Source organism: Globicephala melas, chromosome 2, assembly GCF_963455315.2.
Source record: "Globicephala melas chromosome 2, mGloMel1.2, whole genome shotgun sequence".
In the NCBI taxonomy this organism is placed as follows: Eukaryota; Metazoa; Chordata; class Mammalia; order Artiodactyla; family Delphinidae; genus Globicephala; species Globicephala melas.
In genome coordinates this window covers 5,317,291-5,333,923 of record NC_083315.2, presented here as the reverse complement: position 1 = coordinate 5,333,923, position 16,633 = coordinate 5,317,291, and the positions used below count along the sequence as shown (strand labels likewise).

General features: G+C 40.2%; 1 protein-coding gene across 1 annotated transcript in view; it reads right to left on the bottom strand.

Moving 5' to 3' along the window:
- CUBN (cubilin) overlaps window positions 1-16,633 on the bottom strand; it is a 271,724-nt gene that overhangs the window by 103,724 nt on the left and 151,367 nt on the right. Inside the window, exons 36-37 of the mRNA XM_060292217.1 lie at window positions 15,981-16,109; window positions 14,857-14,989 (exon numbers count right to left, since the gene is read on the bottom strand). Coding sequence (XP_060148200.1) covers window positions 14,857-14,989; window positions 15,981-16,109 — 262 coding nt within the window. The remainder of the gene's footprint in view (window positions 1-14,856; window positions 14,990-15,980; window positions 16,110-16,633) is intronic.

The following is a 16,633-nucleotide window of genomic DNA, read 5'->3' as shown; positions in this document are numbered from 1 at the left end:
ATAGGATTTGGTTACTCAAAGTAAATTAGTAACTTTTAAAGGAGCAGTTTTAGAGGGTCCACTATAGGATTATTTTTCACACATATTAAGGAGTAAATTAGATGATTTTTGGTGATTTCCATAAGACGATGAATTACAATAACAACAAGACAATAACAAGCTTTTTATAACACCCAACAATTAGAATTTATAAATTCTCTATATTTATATTTTTCATGTGCCCATTAACATGCATAAAAATGTATCAATATATAGTTGACAACACACCAAGTCTCAGAAAATATTAAAACTATTAAAAAATATGTTCTCTGACCACTATAGAATAAAATTAGAACAGGGTAATAAAGAGATAACAAAGAGATCCCGCAATTTGTATATGTAAAACAACTTTCTATATAAACCAGGTGTTAAACAAGAAATCATAATGGCAATTTAGAATATATCTAGGACTGAATGAGAGTGAACACATTATGTATTAAAACAGGCAGAGTTGAGCGGTAGAAGTGTGCTGGGCCCATAAAACTTAGGGAGTGTAGTCAAAGCATTATTTAGAGGGAAATTTATAGCCTTAAATGTTTATGGTAAAAAAGAACTAATACTAAGAAAAGTGGACTAGATGTCTAATCCCAGAAGTTAGTAAAACAAAAAACAAACATACAAACCGCATAAAGGAAGTAGAAGAAATAACACGACAACATCTGAAATTAGTGAAACAGAAATGTAGAAAATACTAGAAAAGATTAAGGAACCAAAAGCTATTCTTTTGATAAGACTAACAAAGTATAAACCTCCAATAAGACTGACCAATAACAGAAGAAAGCTTAAGTGAGCAATATTACTAATAAGAAAAGGACAAAACAACAGATATACTAGAAATTTTTTGAATTATAATGAAATTTACTAAAAACCTATGCCACTAAATTTGAACTTAGACAATTTTTATAAAAATACAATACTATAACTAGTTGAAGAAAAAAATGGAAAAACCTAAAAATACCATTAAATCAAAAAATGTCAGTATTAAAAATTGCCTGCAGACAAAAGGAAACAAATACCTGAGCCCAGATTATTTTATAGAGGAACTCTACCAAAGCTTCAATAAGTCAACATCCCAATCCTAATCTTGTGTATATCGTAAAAAAAAAAAAAAATAGGAAAGAGGGGACAGAGTCCAACTTATTTAATGAATTTAATATAATCTTGGAAGCAAAATCAGTCAAGGGAGGTCAAAGAAAGAAAAAGTTTAAGTCAATCTCACTTAATGCAGATGAAAAATCTTACATAAAATATTAGCTAAATCAATCCATCAATCTGTAAAATATGTAAATCTTAATAAGGTTGGACTCACAATGGTTTAAGATGAAAAGATCTATTACAACAATTCAACACACACACGTACACACAAAGATTTAAAGAGAAAAAAAGATGGAAAAATATATGAAGGGAGAATCAGTGACAATTGCAGTAAAGCATTCGCTAAAACTGAACACCCATTCATCACAAAAACTCTTAGAAAATTAGGAATAGAGGGAAATTTTCTCAGCTGGATGAGAACTGCCCATCAAACACCTACAGCAAATATACTTAGAGGTAAAAGTTTTTAAACATTTAATTTAAATAAGAAACAACACAAGAAAGCTTGCTCATCACTTTGTTGCACAGTATACTGAAGGGTTCTCCAGGGCAATAAGATAGGGAAAGGGGGAATGGTTGTAAGAATTGGAAAGGAAGTGCTATAAATCAATATTCAAGAGCACTCATTCATTCATAAATATCTTCCAAGCACCTTAACATGTCAGGTCCTTTTCTAGGCACTGAAGATACAGTAGCAGACAAGAGACAAAATTTTGGGCGATTCTAGAGACTGGAACAGTGGCAGGATAAGATAATATGCAAATTTACAATGCTTGGTGTCAGTCTATTTATCTCTTGCAAAAATAAAATATAGTGTGTGTGTGTGAAAAAACAAAACAAACAAAAAAAGATAATATGCAAAAATTAATAGGGTTTCCTTATACCAGCAAATGAAAATTTACAAGACGTAACTTAGTCAACACTCATTCAACAATATTTGTCTCTCTACTATATTGCCAAACACTGGGACAGGACAATGAAGAAAACAGACAATGTTCCTTCCTTCGGGGAGCTTACATTCTAGAAGGAGAGATAGATAATAAACAAATAAATAGAAATATAATGAGGTAGTGATATGCTCCAGGAGGAAAAAACCAAGTGATTAAGGAGGGTTATTTTAGGTAAGGTGGACAGGGTACATCCATGATTTTTAAATGGGCACCATTTTTAATAGCAACAAAAAATAAGATGCCTAGGAATAAATGTAACATGATATCTATAAGACTTTTAAGGAAAAAACACGAAATTTTAGTGAAGGACATAAAAGAAGACTGAATAAATGGAAAGATACTCCAAGTTCAGTATGAAGAGTCAATAAAGATTCTCCCCAAATTAATCTATAAATTCAATGTATTTCCAGTAAAATCAGTAAGTATGATTGCATTTATGTAAAATGTAAAACAGAAAGCAATATTAGGTAGTGTGTATGGAGACATGTATATATATATATTATTGATATATATATAATAAAAGGATATAAACATGCATAGACGTGATAGACATAAAATTCAGAATATGGGTCATCTCTGTAATGAGAAGGTAAGGGGATGTGATGCTGCCCTGTAATATTTTATTTATTTAAAATTAATTTTTAAATATAAAAGCAATTTAATTTTTTTTAAAGTAAATGAAGTGAGTGCAAACAATTCTTTTTTTCAGAAGTAACTGAAAGAAATTTTTGCTGAGAAGAAGAAGGACAAGACAAAGAGAAGAAGAAAGAATGGTCTAGTAGGACTATAGAAAAAAAACATTGGGAAGGGAAAAAAATGTCTCGAGAATAGAAAACTTACTTCCTCGCTATGTATCTTTCAGTCACTGCTCAACATTACGTGAGCAAGACTTCACATGATGGTAAGTACAGCGCCCTCCCTGGGCTCTATCTCAGCTAACAGGTTAGGATGCTTAAGGCACAGCTGACCAGCCTGGAGGTTCTGGGACCTCACTGCTCACTTTGGGATCAATGTATCAGGCACACCTCTGAGCCTTCACTGCCGACCAGAGCCCTGGAGCCAACCGGTCAGCTCTGCTCTACCACTGGCTTCTCAAGCCATATACTAGCACCGGTAGGTCTCTAGCCAGACGGTGAGTCTGTGGCTCTCACGATCCCACCAAGGTGGGTTATTACAGTGTAGATCCTCTGGATCTATAGTTCAGACTTAGTCTTAGCAGAAAGCTGTGACTGATAACCGAGCACAGAAGAGATCAGGGAAGACCCACATCAGGCTAAACAAGCCACACAGTTGTCTTACCTCCACTGTCCTCCTTGACAAATTAATGCTTCATGAGACAAAGTTCAGAACTACCATCACTTCTGGCAAATAATTGTTCTGAATCCGCCCTTAGAATAGCTGTCAAGTTGGGCTCTTAAACTCAGGCTCAGCTTTGTTATGATATCAGAACGTTATCAACAAGGTACCATATGCTAAAACTGTGTTCTTCTGATTTTCAGAAGAAGGAAGAAGGGGTGATCATTCTCCTCAGCAGGCGACTTACATGAAATTGCCCCGAAATCTTTACTCAAAACGCTGCACGTGGTTTACCAGCATCAGCGTCACCCCAGTGCTTGTTTGAAACGAAGCATCAGGCCCCACCAACCAACTGAATCGGAATATGAATTTTAACAAGATCCCAGTTGATCAACATGCACAAGAAAGTTTGGTCCAATGGTCGAGAAGATCACTAAGTGCAAGTTTTTTCTGTTTTTTGTACCAGACTGGTATAATCCAATGCTAAATGTCACAAAAGACATTTCATCAGAAAGGATGGTAGGATGATACCTGTAAGAATCAAATTAGACTTTTTAAAACGTTTTGTTGTTCTTGGAAGTCTTTCGTTTAGTCCGGTTCATTTTATAAGCAAATCCATCCTCTTGCCAAACACTTTGGCTCAGATCTGCTGGTAAAAATATGATGTGGAACAAAAATAGTACAGTCACTGTTTCTCATTATCTCATTTTGATTCTTGAACCTAGATCAATCGCATTTGAAAAGGACTCTGCCAGCAGAAAATACATTTTCTGTTCATTCCTTTAAATATCTGTTTTATAAAAAAATGTCTTTGGGGGTTTTATTTCTCCCCCCTCCTTTTGTGTTATAGATGCAACCATAATTTCTCCAGCTTTTCTCCCTACTCGATTTCACCGCCGTGTCCACAATCCAAACCCCATATTTTAGAACTTGACATAGTCCATATGTTTTTCATATGCTTCTCACCCACCCCAGGGGAAGTTTCCAAGCACCCATCTGGATATAGTTTAGACCAGGGCAGAAATAACTCAGAGGCCTGGCCATAAAGCCCTTCTCGGTATCATCTGCATAGAGGGGAGCATCTTGCATTCCACAGATTTATACTTTAAAAATAAAACTCAAGCAAGGAACACAAAATAATCAAAATTAACTTCTTATGGATGAGACAGGAAAAAGATGAAGCATTAAGATTTGCTTATGCAATAATCAGGACTTACTGTCCACTGAAGAGTAAAATGAATGACACTGGCTTTTTGTGTTTACCTTCCACTCTCTAGGAGGAAAGCCCAGTGTTGTTCATTTGGATTTGACTCTGAACTGCCACACAAGATACTTTGGAAATGGCAGAGTGAGAGAATCTAACATTCACTGAACATCAGGTGTGCATCAGCTTTGTGGTACACATTTAAAATTTAACATCTTTGATCACACCTATGGCCCTATATGGATATGATTATCCCCTATAGATGAAATGAATCTCTTTAGGTTTTAAACAAATAGCTTCTTGACATTAACTTATTAGTAACTTAACAAGAAATGGGATGTTGTCTGTCTTAAACATTCCCAGTACCTGGCCCAGTTCCTGAGAACCACTGAACATCAGATTGTTCAAGAATGTGACTGTGGTAAAGACCAAGAGGAAAAAGACCAGAAAAGGCCCTTTGGTCTAGCAATTATGAGGCCTATTAAGCCGTGTGAAGGACTTTGAACTTTATCATAAGAACGATGTTCATGGTTTATTCATCACTGGATATAAAACGTCAGTTATGGGAGTAACATGTGCTTTATATATGAAGCATCTAGCAAGGGTGCAACAGTGCTTATGTGTATAAAGTAGGGGCTTAATAAATATTTGTTGAACAAAGAAGTATATATATATATATATAGTTATATAGTTATATATATATATAGTTATATATATATGGTCACATATATATATTTTTTTCCCATACAAAACTTTGTGCTTTTAGTAAAGACAAAAGCAAACAAAACCTCTTTCCCACGTGGCAACTTAAACTTGTATTGCCTTTCAGGTGTTCAGAGGGTGTCTTTGTTTTGACACAATGCCAGCTGGACCCTGAAGAGGCACTGTCTGATCGATGGGCTAAAACAAAGTAACTTGAGATGTTTGAATGTGGTCCACAAATGGGACTTCTCTTTCATGTTTAAAAATCCATTCTTGATGCACAGAATGGCATGCCTAGAAGAGGAGCAAGACTTTTTTGAATAAACAGAGCAGTGTCTCCAAAACAATCTTCTCTCCAAGCAAGTTACTTCTTATATTCTTTTCAAGACAGAATTATCAACCCCAACCAAAGCCCAATAATCTATGACACAGTAAAACAAATAACTTTTAATTTAAAATGGCAATTTAAATACCAATGTCTTGGGACTTCCCTGGTGGCGCAGTGGTTGAGAATCTGCCTGCCAAGACAGGGGACATGGGTTTGATCCCTGGTCCGGGAAGATCCCACAGGCCGCGGAGCAACTAAGCCCGTGAGCCACAACTACTGAGCCTGCGCTCTAGAGCCCATGAGCTACAACTACTGAAGTCCGCACGCGTAGAGCCTGTGCTCCACAACAAGAGAAGCCACTGCAATGAGAAGCCCACACACCACAATGAAGACCCAATGCAGCCAATAAATAAATAAATAAATAAATACCAATGTCTTATCATCCAATGTTTATGAAGCACTCATTACCAGTGTGGCATGTCACAAGTATCTCTCTACTGATGGGATTAAAAGGTCCCATTTCACTTACCATGTGCTTTTCACTAACAACTTCCAGAAAATATATTATTGTTGTTTAATTTAACCTAAGACCACTCAGAATGTGGCAGGATCCTACTGTTGATTGCATGTCCATAGTCCATATTCAAAAAGGCTTACAGTTCAACGAGGAACATGAGAGTGATTTTACAAATCAACCACTAAATTCTGTAAAAAATTAATAAAGAGATACCTCAGTTATACAAAGCTGAGAAACCAGAAGAAGGAGCTCTCACACCCTGTGAAGGTAGCAGAGCCCAAGAGGAAGAAGAAAGACTCCTCCTCTTTCTTGGCATGGACTTAGCCAATGAGAAGCCATGGACTCTGTTTACTGAAGCCCTCCCAGCTTCCTTTTCCCTGTATAAAAGCATCCTCCTCCTTCTTCTGCTGTGCAGGGACTTGCAGGGGCTCACCATAGGTGCACACCCTGAATTGCAATTCTCTGCCAATCCTGAATAAACCCATCTTCGATGGAGAAGTATCTGGCATTCTATTTATTTCAGATCAACATTTCATTGGTTTGATAAGCAAACAGGTATGGTACCCACAAATCCAGCCCACTGTCACTCACTGTTTTTCTTGCCAACCCTGGAGTTTTATGGTATGTCCTTCTCCTGGATCCAAGCTCACACTCTCTTAGCGTTTGAAGCTCTCCAGGTTTTATTCGGAATCTGTTTCAAAGCTTCATCTTTCTGGTCAATGCTTTGTTCTGTACATGAGTATTCACTTGGCACTTCTATCTGATTTGAGATCAGGCGGTTTCAACTGAAACTGGCTAGACTTCGACCCATTCCTTCAGGAGCAGGGGCTGTTTCACTGAAACTGTGCCAGTTTTTGTCCAGCCTTCAGCATATTCCTTTGCAAAGGGCTATTCTCTGGACACTGGCTGAAAAAACCTTTGGCCTGGCTCCTCTAGGACCAAGACGTTTCCTTAGAATTGGCTGTTATTCAGGCTTCCGAGCTGTTTGAATTGAGCTGTTTGTGTTGTAAAATGTTTGAAAATTGTTCTTTTACTTTAGAGAAAAACCTCTGAGAAATGGAAGCCCAGTTTTAGAGAGTACCCACACCCCCAACAGGGACTCTGGCAGATCTGATGTTTAAGACTGAAGTCCTTCCTCATGCACATTCCTAACTAAATGGACCAACCCGATAAAAGTCTGTCATACAGAGTGAAGTAAGTCAGAAAGAAAAAGACAAATACCGTATGCTAACACATATATATGGAATTTAAGAAAAAAAAATGTCATGAAGAACCTAGGGGTAAGACAGCAATAAAGACACAGACCTACTGGAGAATGGACTTGAGGATATGGGGAGGGGGAAGGGTGAGCTGTGACAGGGCGAGAGAGTCATGGACATATACACACTAACAAACGTAAGGTAGATAGCTAGTGGGAAGCAGCCGCATGGCACAGGGATATCGGCTCGGTGCTTTGTGACCACCTGGAGGGGTGGGATAGGGAGGGTGGGAGGGAGGGAGATGCAAGAGGGAAGAGATATGGGAACATATGTATATGTACAACTGATTCACTTTGTTATAAAGCAGAAACTAACACACCATTGTAAAGCAATTATACCCCAATAAAGATGTTAAAAAAAAAAAAAAGGCAATTTAGAATATCAATGGTCATTGTGGGGAACTTTTGAAATCCCCAAACTTAACTTTCTTAGAACCAAAGTAGACTACAATAGCTCAAAAATTTCCAGAAATGTGTGGAATACTTACTTTGGTATTTTGAGGCTTCCCAACATTATCTGGAGCCTAGAATTGCCTCTCTACAAAATAAGATTTTAAGGCTAACTGAGGCAAACATAATTAATGAGATAAAATGGCCCCCAACGCCTCAGGCTCTTCTTCCAGCACCATCTGGTCTCTCCATTGGCTCCTCATGGTCAGACCTCATCTCCGGGGCCATCTTCCTCCTTCCTTGCTACACCACCTGTGCCTCCTTTGTACTGCCAATTCCCCCATACTAATTCTCTTAATGAGCTTCCCCATTTGAAACTCTTCCCATTCCTGTTTCCTCTGCATTTGTCAGAATATGTCTGTTTACAGCCACTATGGAGAACAGTATGGAGGTTCCATAAAAAACTAAAAATAGAAATACCATATGACCCAGCAATCCCACCACTAGGCATATACTCTGAGAAAACCATAATTCAAAAAGAGTCATGTGTCATAATGTTTACTGCAGCTCTATTTACAATAGCCAGGACATGGAAGCAACCTAAGTGTCCATCAACAGATGAATGGATAAAGAAGATGTGGCGCATGTATGCAATGGAATATTACTCAGCCACAAAAAGAAACGAAATTGAGTTATTTGTAGTGAGGTGGATGGACCTAGAGTCTGTCATACAGAGTGAAGCAAGTCAGGAGGAGAAAAACACATACCGTATGCTAACACATATATAGGGAATCTTAAAAAAAAAAAAAGGTTCTAATGAACCTAGTTGCAGGGCAGGAATAAATTTGTAGACATAGAAAATGGACTTGAGGACATGGAGTGGGAGGGTGAAGCTGGGGTGAAGTGAGAGTAGCATTGACACACATACACTACAGAATGTAAAATAGTTAGCTGGTGGGAAGCAGTAGCATAGCACAGGGAGATCAGCTCAGTGCTTTGCGATGACCTAGAGGGGTGGGATAGGGAGGGTGGGAGGGAGGCTCCTCCCACCCTCCCTATCCCAGGAGGGGATATGCGGACATGTGTATGCATACGGCTGTTTCGCTTTGTTGTGCAACAGAAACTAACACAGTATTGTGAAGCGATTATACTCCAATAAAGATCTATTAAAAAAAATAAACATAAGTCTTCTGAGAATCCAGAGGCTAAGCCCTTAGTTTTTTGTACTCCCTGGACTAAGGCTGAACTGCAATCCATAAGCAAAGGCTTTCCCAAAGTCACTGGAGATGCTCACAAATTGCTGGACAATTTAATATAGTCATTCAAACTTGTCAACCTGGTTTCTCTGACTTATATCAGCTAGTTCATATGCTGGTGAGTGAGGGCCAGGCTCAGCATTGGATGAAAACCACTAATTGGGGGAAATCCTAAAAGGTCTCTAGAATTACAGCTGGGAGACCAGCCAGCTATCTTTTTTTTAAAGATTTAATTTTAATTTAATTTATTTTTTTGGCTGTGTTGGGTCTTAGTTGCTGTGCGTAGGCTTTCTCTAGTTGTGGCGAGCGGGGGTCACTCTTGGTTGCGGTGCGCGGGCTCCTTATTGCGGTGGTTTCTCTTGTTGCAGAGCAGCATGGGCTCCAGGCGCTCAGGCTTCAGTAGGTGCAGCACGTGGGCTCAGTAGTTGTGGCACGTGGGCTCTCGTATGCCCAGTAGCTGTGGCGTACGAGCTTAGCTGCTCCACAGCATGTGGGATCTTCCCAGACCAGGGATCGAACCTGTGTCCCCTGCATGGGCAGGCAGATTCTTATCCACTGCACCAGCCTGCTATCTTATTATATGAAAGTCCTCAGCCTGCTATCTTATTATATGATCAGGCTTGGCCAATCCCTAGGCAGCTTCATCAAGCAGTTCCTAGGGTTTCTCCAAAACCTGTTGATTGGAACAAAATCCAGGCATACACACAAAAATCTGATGAAACTGTTCATGATTATTACAATCAACTTCAGGTTATTTTTAAAGAAAATTCTCGTCTTCCTTTAGATGTTGATTCTACCCAGGTAGTTTTTAACTCTATGTTTATTAATGGGCTGAACTGAGACATTTCCCTTCTAGGAAAAAGGACCAGGATGGAATGGGAAACTCTATCTATTCCAGATTTAGTTAATGTGGCAAACCAGCTCTCTCAAACTCTAGATAAGGCACCTCAGAGGAAGACTGCCAGAATTCTTAATCTTCAGCCCCAGCAAATGAAGGCTCCTAAATGAAACCAAAACCCTACTAATTTCTATTATTGCAAAGAGCCAGGACATTGGAAGAGATTGTCACAAATTTAAGTGCTTCAGGTGCCTTCAGCCCTCTAACCAGCCTTTCAACATCCTCCCAATTCTCATTGATGGGGCTCTACAGGGATTTTCCCCAATTCTCCCTCTTAGTCAGCATGGAGGAACATTTCTCTAGATCGGGGATGACGCTCTTCCAGTCCTAACTGACACCAGAGCCACACTCTCGGTGCTCAACCCCATTACTATAAAGCAGCCTCTGCCTCTGATAGTACTAGAGCTGATTCTGGAAATACTTATCATTTGTCTCCACTGAATCAGCTACCACCTTCCTTATGGGCAAAATCTCCAACTTATGCTGGAGATTCACAGCAACAAAATTCACAACAAACCTCCCGTCAAGATTTAAGTAGACCTCTCAAAACCTCTTCCCAGAATTAATCAAAAACCTTTTAAAAAAAGATCTTCAAGGCATAAAACCCCTAATAGAAAATTATAAGGCTCAAGGCCTCATAATCCCTTGTACTGTGCTCTGAAACACTACCATTTTACTGGTGAGAAAACCTACAGGTCAAAGGTGAAGGTTTATCTAGGATCTCAAAACAATCAACAGCATTGTTATCTCTTGACATTCTGTTGTCCCTAACCCTTATATGATACTGACATCATTCCAACTGGAAGCAAATTCTTTCCTGTAATTGATTCATGTAGTACATGCTCTAGTATTCCAGTTTAGGAAGCTAGCCAATACCTTTTTGCCTTTACTTGGGAAGAAAACCAATTAACCTGGACAGTAATGCCTCAGGGTTCTACTCAGAGTCCTTATTTCTCAGGAACCCTGAAGGCTGACCTGGATGATACAAAATTCTCTGGAGATTCAACTACTTTGTTGCAATAGGTGGATGAGCTGCTTCTTTGAGCTCCTTCTCAAGCCTCCTCACAGGAAGACTCCATCCACTTGCTAAAGCTTTTAGCCTTAAAGGGACCCAAGGTAGCCAAAGGAAAATTGCAGTTTGCCCAAACCCAGGTTTGATATTTAGGGTATCTGCTATCAGAACAAAAGCTATATCTAGATCCAGATAGACTTCATGGTGACCTAAGTTTCCCAAAACCCCAAACGAAGCACAACTGCAACGTCTTCTCCAGCTAGTTGATTATTGTTGAAATTGGATTCCAAATTTCTCTCCTACGGCTAAACCTCTGTACGTTGTACTCAACAATAAAAACCTCAATGCAATTTTAAGAGAAGAAACAGATGACATAGTCTTTGAGGCCCTAAAGGAGAGTTTGGTGAATCCACCTGCCCTTGGGCGTCCCAATGTTCAGATTCTCTTTTTCCTTTTTGTACGTGAAAAGAATGGGAATGCCTTTGGGGTACTAATCCCAAAACACAGGGACCACCATTGACCCATAGGGTATTATGGCCAGCAACTGGACCCTGTAGCATGGGGATATCCCCCTTGTCTTAAAGCCATTACAACCACTCCCCTTTTGGTTAAGATCACCGAGAAAACTATTGTGAGATCCCTTTTAACCATCTTTGTACCTCATACAGTAGAAGTTCTGACTTCTCATCACACTCAACATTTCCCAGCCAGCCACCTCACCTCCTGTGAAGTCCTTTGGTTAACTGCTCCTTACATAACTCTCTTCCATTGTAATAACCTTAACTCGGCTACTCCTCTTCCCTCCATCACCAGCAAAGTCCCTCGTGGCGCTTAACACTGATGCACCACCTCCTGACTCCTCAGGATGACCTACAGGGAATTCCACTGGGTCATGCTGACTTCCCATGGTTCACTGATGGTTCTCATTTAAAAGGTGATAATGGCAACTACAGTCCTAGGTATGCTATTAAGACTCCTTTTGATGTTGCTGACGCAGCATCTTTACCTATGGTTACTTCAGCCCAGACTGAATTACATGCTTTTACATGGGCTTATATTTAGCCAAGGACAAAACTGCCAATATTTATACTGATAGTAGATATGTTTTTAGAGTAGCTCATAATTTTGGAATATTGTGGAAGCAATGTGGCTTCCTTACGTCCAGTGGGAAAAAAAATTTAAGATGGCCCCTGTGTTTAGGAATTATTGGATGCAATAATTTCACCTGCCACTTCAGCTATTATTAAGATTCTGGGGTATTCTGAACTTGACTCTCTGGAAGCGAAGGGAAATCACCTTGCTGATATTTCTGTAAGGAATGCTGCCCTTAAAGGGACCAATAGCAGCCAAACTTCTGTCGTGGTCCAAAGGGAAATTTAGAAAAACTGGCTAGAGAAGCCCAGCAATCAGCCTCAGAAAAAGGAAAACAAGATTGGAAATTCTGGGCTTCCCTGGTGGCACAGTGGTTGAGAGTCCGCCTGCCGATGCAGGGGACACGGGTTCGTGCCCCGGTCCGGGAGGATCCCACATGCCGCGGCGCGGCTGGGCCCGTGAGCCATGGCCGCTGGGCCTGCGCGTCCGGAGCCTGTGCTCCGCAATGGGAGAGGCCACAGCAGTGAGAGGCCCGTGTACCAAAAAAAAAAAAAAAAAAAAAAGATTGGAATTCAATAATTGTTGGTTTGATAAAAAGAGAAAGCTCTGGTTTGCATCAAATAACAACCTATTCCCACCCAACACTCTAAAACTCCCACTCCTCACTGCTGTACGTGCATTAAACCATTGTTCTACTGACGAGATGATAGCCTTCATGAATCAATATTAGAGGAGAAACATTAACAAGGCTGAAAAAAGTGCCAACCCTCACTTGTCCCACTTGTCCAAAGTAGAACCAGGGAAGCCCGTTCGTACTGCTCCCAGACACTGTATATTGCCTAATGGACAATTCAAGCTCTGGTAAGTGGACTTCATACAATTTCTTCCTCTAATGGATATAAATATGTTTTAGTCATGGTCCATATGTTTTCACACTGGACTGAAGCCTTCCCTTGCAGACAGCCTACTGTCCCTTCTGTGGCAAAAGTCCTTTTGGAAAAGATGATCCCTACCTGGGGAACTCATCTCAAACTTCATAGCGATCAAGGAATCCATTTTACTGGCCAGGTACTTTGACAAGTCTGCTCTGTTTGGCTCGTTTTACAACACTTTCACTGTGCTCACCACCCTTATTCCTCTGGTTCAGTCGAACACACTAACAGCACCATTAAGACTCAGTTGGCAACATTTATAGAGGCCCTCCCAACATCTTGGTCAAAAGCACTGCCATCTGTCCTTCTAAATCTTGGATCTTCCGCTTTTGGAACTCATAAACTCTTACCATTTGAGATAGTCACATAATTTCCAATGCACTTGGTTCCCACTTCTTTTGACACACGACTGATAAAAGGAGAGATATTCCAACATTGCAAAGGATTAATTGCCTCTATTAAAAATAACCATGTTTTAATAGAGCGATCTTTTCACAGTGTACCCTTGGGAGATGAAGACATTAAGCATCACATCTTGCAACCTAGAGATTTTGTCTATTGCAAAAGAGTCCTCCAGAAGAACTCACTTCAACCTCATTGGAAAGGTCCCTATCAGGGACTGCTAGCCAACCCTTGTGACACCAAGCTCTGAGAAGCAGACTCTTGGATTTATGTAGCACACCTAAAGAAATCACTGAACCCTGACTGTACCTGTACATCACCTGGTGACCTGAAAGTAAACATTTTCTGGAATTGAAGCAGACGACATCTGACGAGACAGCTTTCCCAAGATATACTTTTGAGGATGACAGAAGGCTTCAGATGATCTCCAATGTCTATGATCTTGATATCATATGGACTTTAGATAAAAAGCACCTGAGAGTTCTCCCTCCTACCCCTCCTAATTACTCAGACGTGACCTTAATAGATTTTCAATCTGTTCACTTTCCCTCTGACATGAAATACTATACCAGGAAAGGTCCTTCCTGACATTGACACACAAAAATCCACTGAAACTAGAAACCCTGACTCTAGATCAGCAATGATTTCAGAGAAAGATTATGATAAAAAGGGGGAAATATAAAAAATTAATAAACAGAAACCTCAATTAAATAGAGTCAGGATACCAAAAGGGGGAGCTCTCATGCCCTGCAGAAATAGCAGAGTCCAACAGGAAGAAGAAAGGCCTCTCTTCTTTCCTGAAGGGCTCAACCAATGAGAAGCCTTGGATTCTCTGTTTATTATAACCCTCTAAACTTCCTTTTCTTCTTTATAGAAGTGTTCTCCTTCTCTCGCAATACAGGGACTTGCACGTGTCTTGCCATGGTTGCAGACCCCAAACTGCAATTCTCTGCTGATCCCAAATAAACTCATCTTTGCAATTTCCTGTTGATCTTAAATAAACTCATCTTTGCAATTCTCTGCTGATACCAAATAAACCCGTCTTTTCTGACAATGGTGGATTAGCATGGGGATAAGACATAAGGGTGAAGAAGGCTTAACTGAGATGGGGATTTCTCCTGGAAGAAAGAATGTTAGTGATGCTCTGAAAGAATCTAAATGTTCCTAATTTTTAAAAAAACGATAAAATTAATGTTCTCTGAAAATGAGAATTCCAAAAAGTAATGTACCAAGAGCTCAGGCATGTACTCTTGGTAATGTTAGGCAGGACTCTAAAACCACTGCAAGAGAATTTTAATGCTATTTATAACCTAAACTATGACTAAAACAGAGGAAATATGGAAACAGACTTCCTGAAGTTCCCACCACATTCTCTAACAGTTGTTTGGACAAATATGCTATTAGTTGTCCATCCTATTAGTAACACTGCTTCCTTCCTGCAGATCCATTCTCCCTGAAACAATATACTATAAAAAAAGGACTTACATAAAAGACAGCTGGAGCTGGTTGCCAGGGGAACTGACAATGTTCCAGACACATTCCACATTAGAGGGATAAATTTCTGGGTAGCCAGGGCTGTTGAAGATGCCTTCAGCCATGTGGAAGATGCCACCACAAGCTAGAAGAAAAGAGAAACAAAGTGAGTGGCAGATTAAATATTGAATACAAGACACCATAAGATAAAGGAGAAAGAACACTAGAACAGCTGTTAGCATCGTCAAAGGATATGCCATTTTCATTTCATAGTAAAAAAAATCCATATCATATATAATAAGGAAAAGATTCTGAAAACTAAAAGCCACAGGGTATGGTGGATTAGAAGGAATCTCAGTAGTTTCTTTTCTAAAAGCCTTTTCTCCCTGTGAACTCTAACTTTACGTAATAAAAGACTCATTTTAATTCTGTAGTCCCTCGGTATTGCTGACCAGGATGACTTTCACCCCTGGCCTAGAACAGAAGGCAGTATTTCAGCTTTTCCTTCTCAGGAGAGCACAGAAACATGCACACATCTCCTTGGTGTTCTAAGGCTTTTAGCTGCTAATAACCAGGAAGCCAGCAGCACTCTCCTGGCTAAGAGCCCCAGCACTGGGTGCCCCTCTTTCCCCTCCTCCCCATAAGCCACCATCCATCCTGCATCAGTGCCAACACCCAGCCCTGCCTGAGCGCAGCTGTGAGGCCAGGGAGACTAAAGAACAGCAGTTGTCCACCCATAAGAGATGCCATCAGACACTGTCCATCAGGGGCTCCCTTAACAAACGTATCATGAAGGAGAACAAGGAGACACCGACAAGATAGTCTCCCAAGATCATTCCAGCCAGTTCTCCCCGCTTCCAGAGCTCATCCGCGTAGCGTCAGCCACAATTGCCAAGGTATGGGAACAACCTAAGTGTCTGTCGATGGACGAATGGATAAAGAAGATGTGGTATAGAGTTCACTACTGCTAGACTTTACAAGCGTGTTGACCTAATATGAAAGATAGTGAGGTTAGTCATAGAGGGGATCTAGGAAACTAGCTCCGAATGCTGAATGTAGAAGAATCCCAAATAATAAACCAAGGACTTTCTACAGATTTCTCTTAACTTAGTAGCGCCATTTGCTACCATTCTTACCTGATGTTGATGCAGCATACGTGGCGTGGAAACCACCAAAATTCGCTATAGCATCGGAGACGAACCTCAGTGTCAGAGCATTGCTGAAGGAAGTGATGGGGTGGGGCATGGAGGGGCCACAGTATCGGCCTAAATAATGAAGACGGTGACAAGGAGAATGAATGATGACAAGTAAACACGTATTTTACTAGCATCACAAGAGACCAAAGCAAACAGAAGAAAACACTATTAGGAGAAACATTTAAATTAGGGTCAGTGTTGGGGATGATGCCTGATAATTCAGAATGAGCTATGAATGCAAGCATAGGGGAGGTGATTCATAAGCATGGTAAAGATTGTTAGGGGGAGGCAGAGTAATACAGATGACCGCCAAATGTAACGAATGCTAAACTCTCCCGTGCGGTAGGGACCTGCGCAAATACACGTGCTAATTCTTAAAAGCAACATATAAGAGCAGAGAAGCACGTGGATGTTGGAACCAAAACACCTGGATTCAACTCAACTCCCGGCTCTGCCACATACCAGCTACGTGACCTGAGTCAAGTTACTTAAGTGCTCTGTGCCTCAGTTTCCCCACTTGAGAGAGGGGACCTTTGATAACAGTGAAATCCTGTATCATAAGGGTATGAGGATTAATTGAGTTACTGTTTATA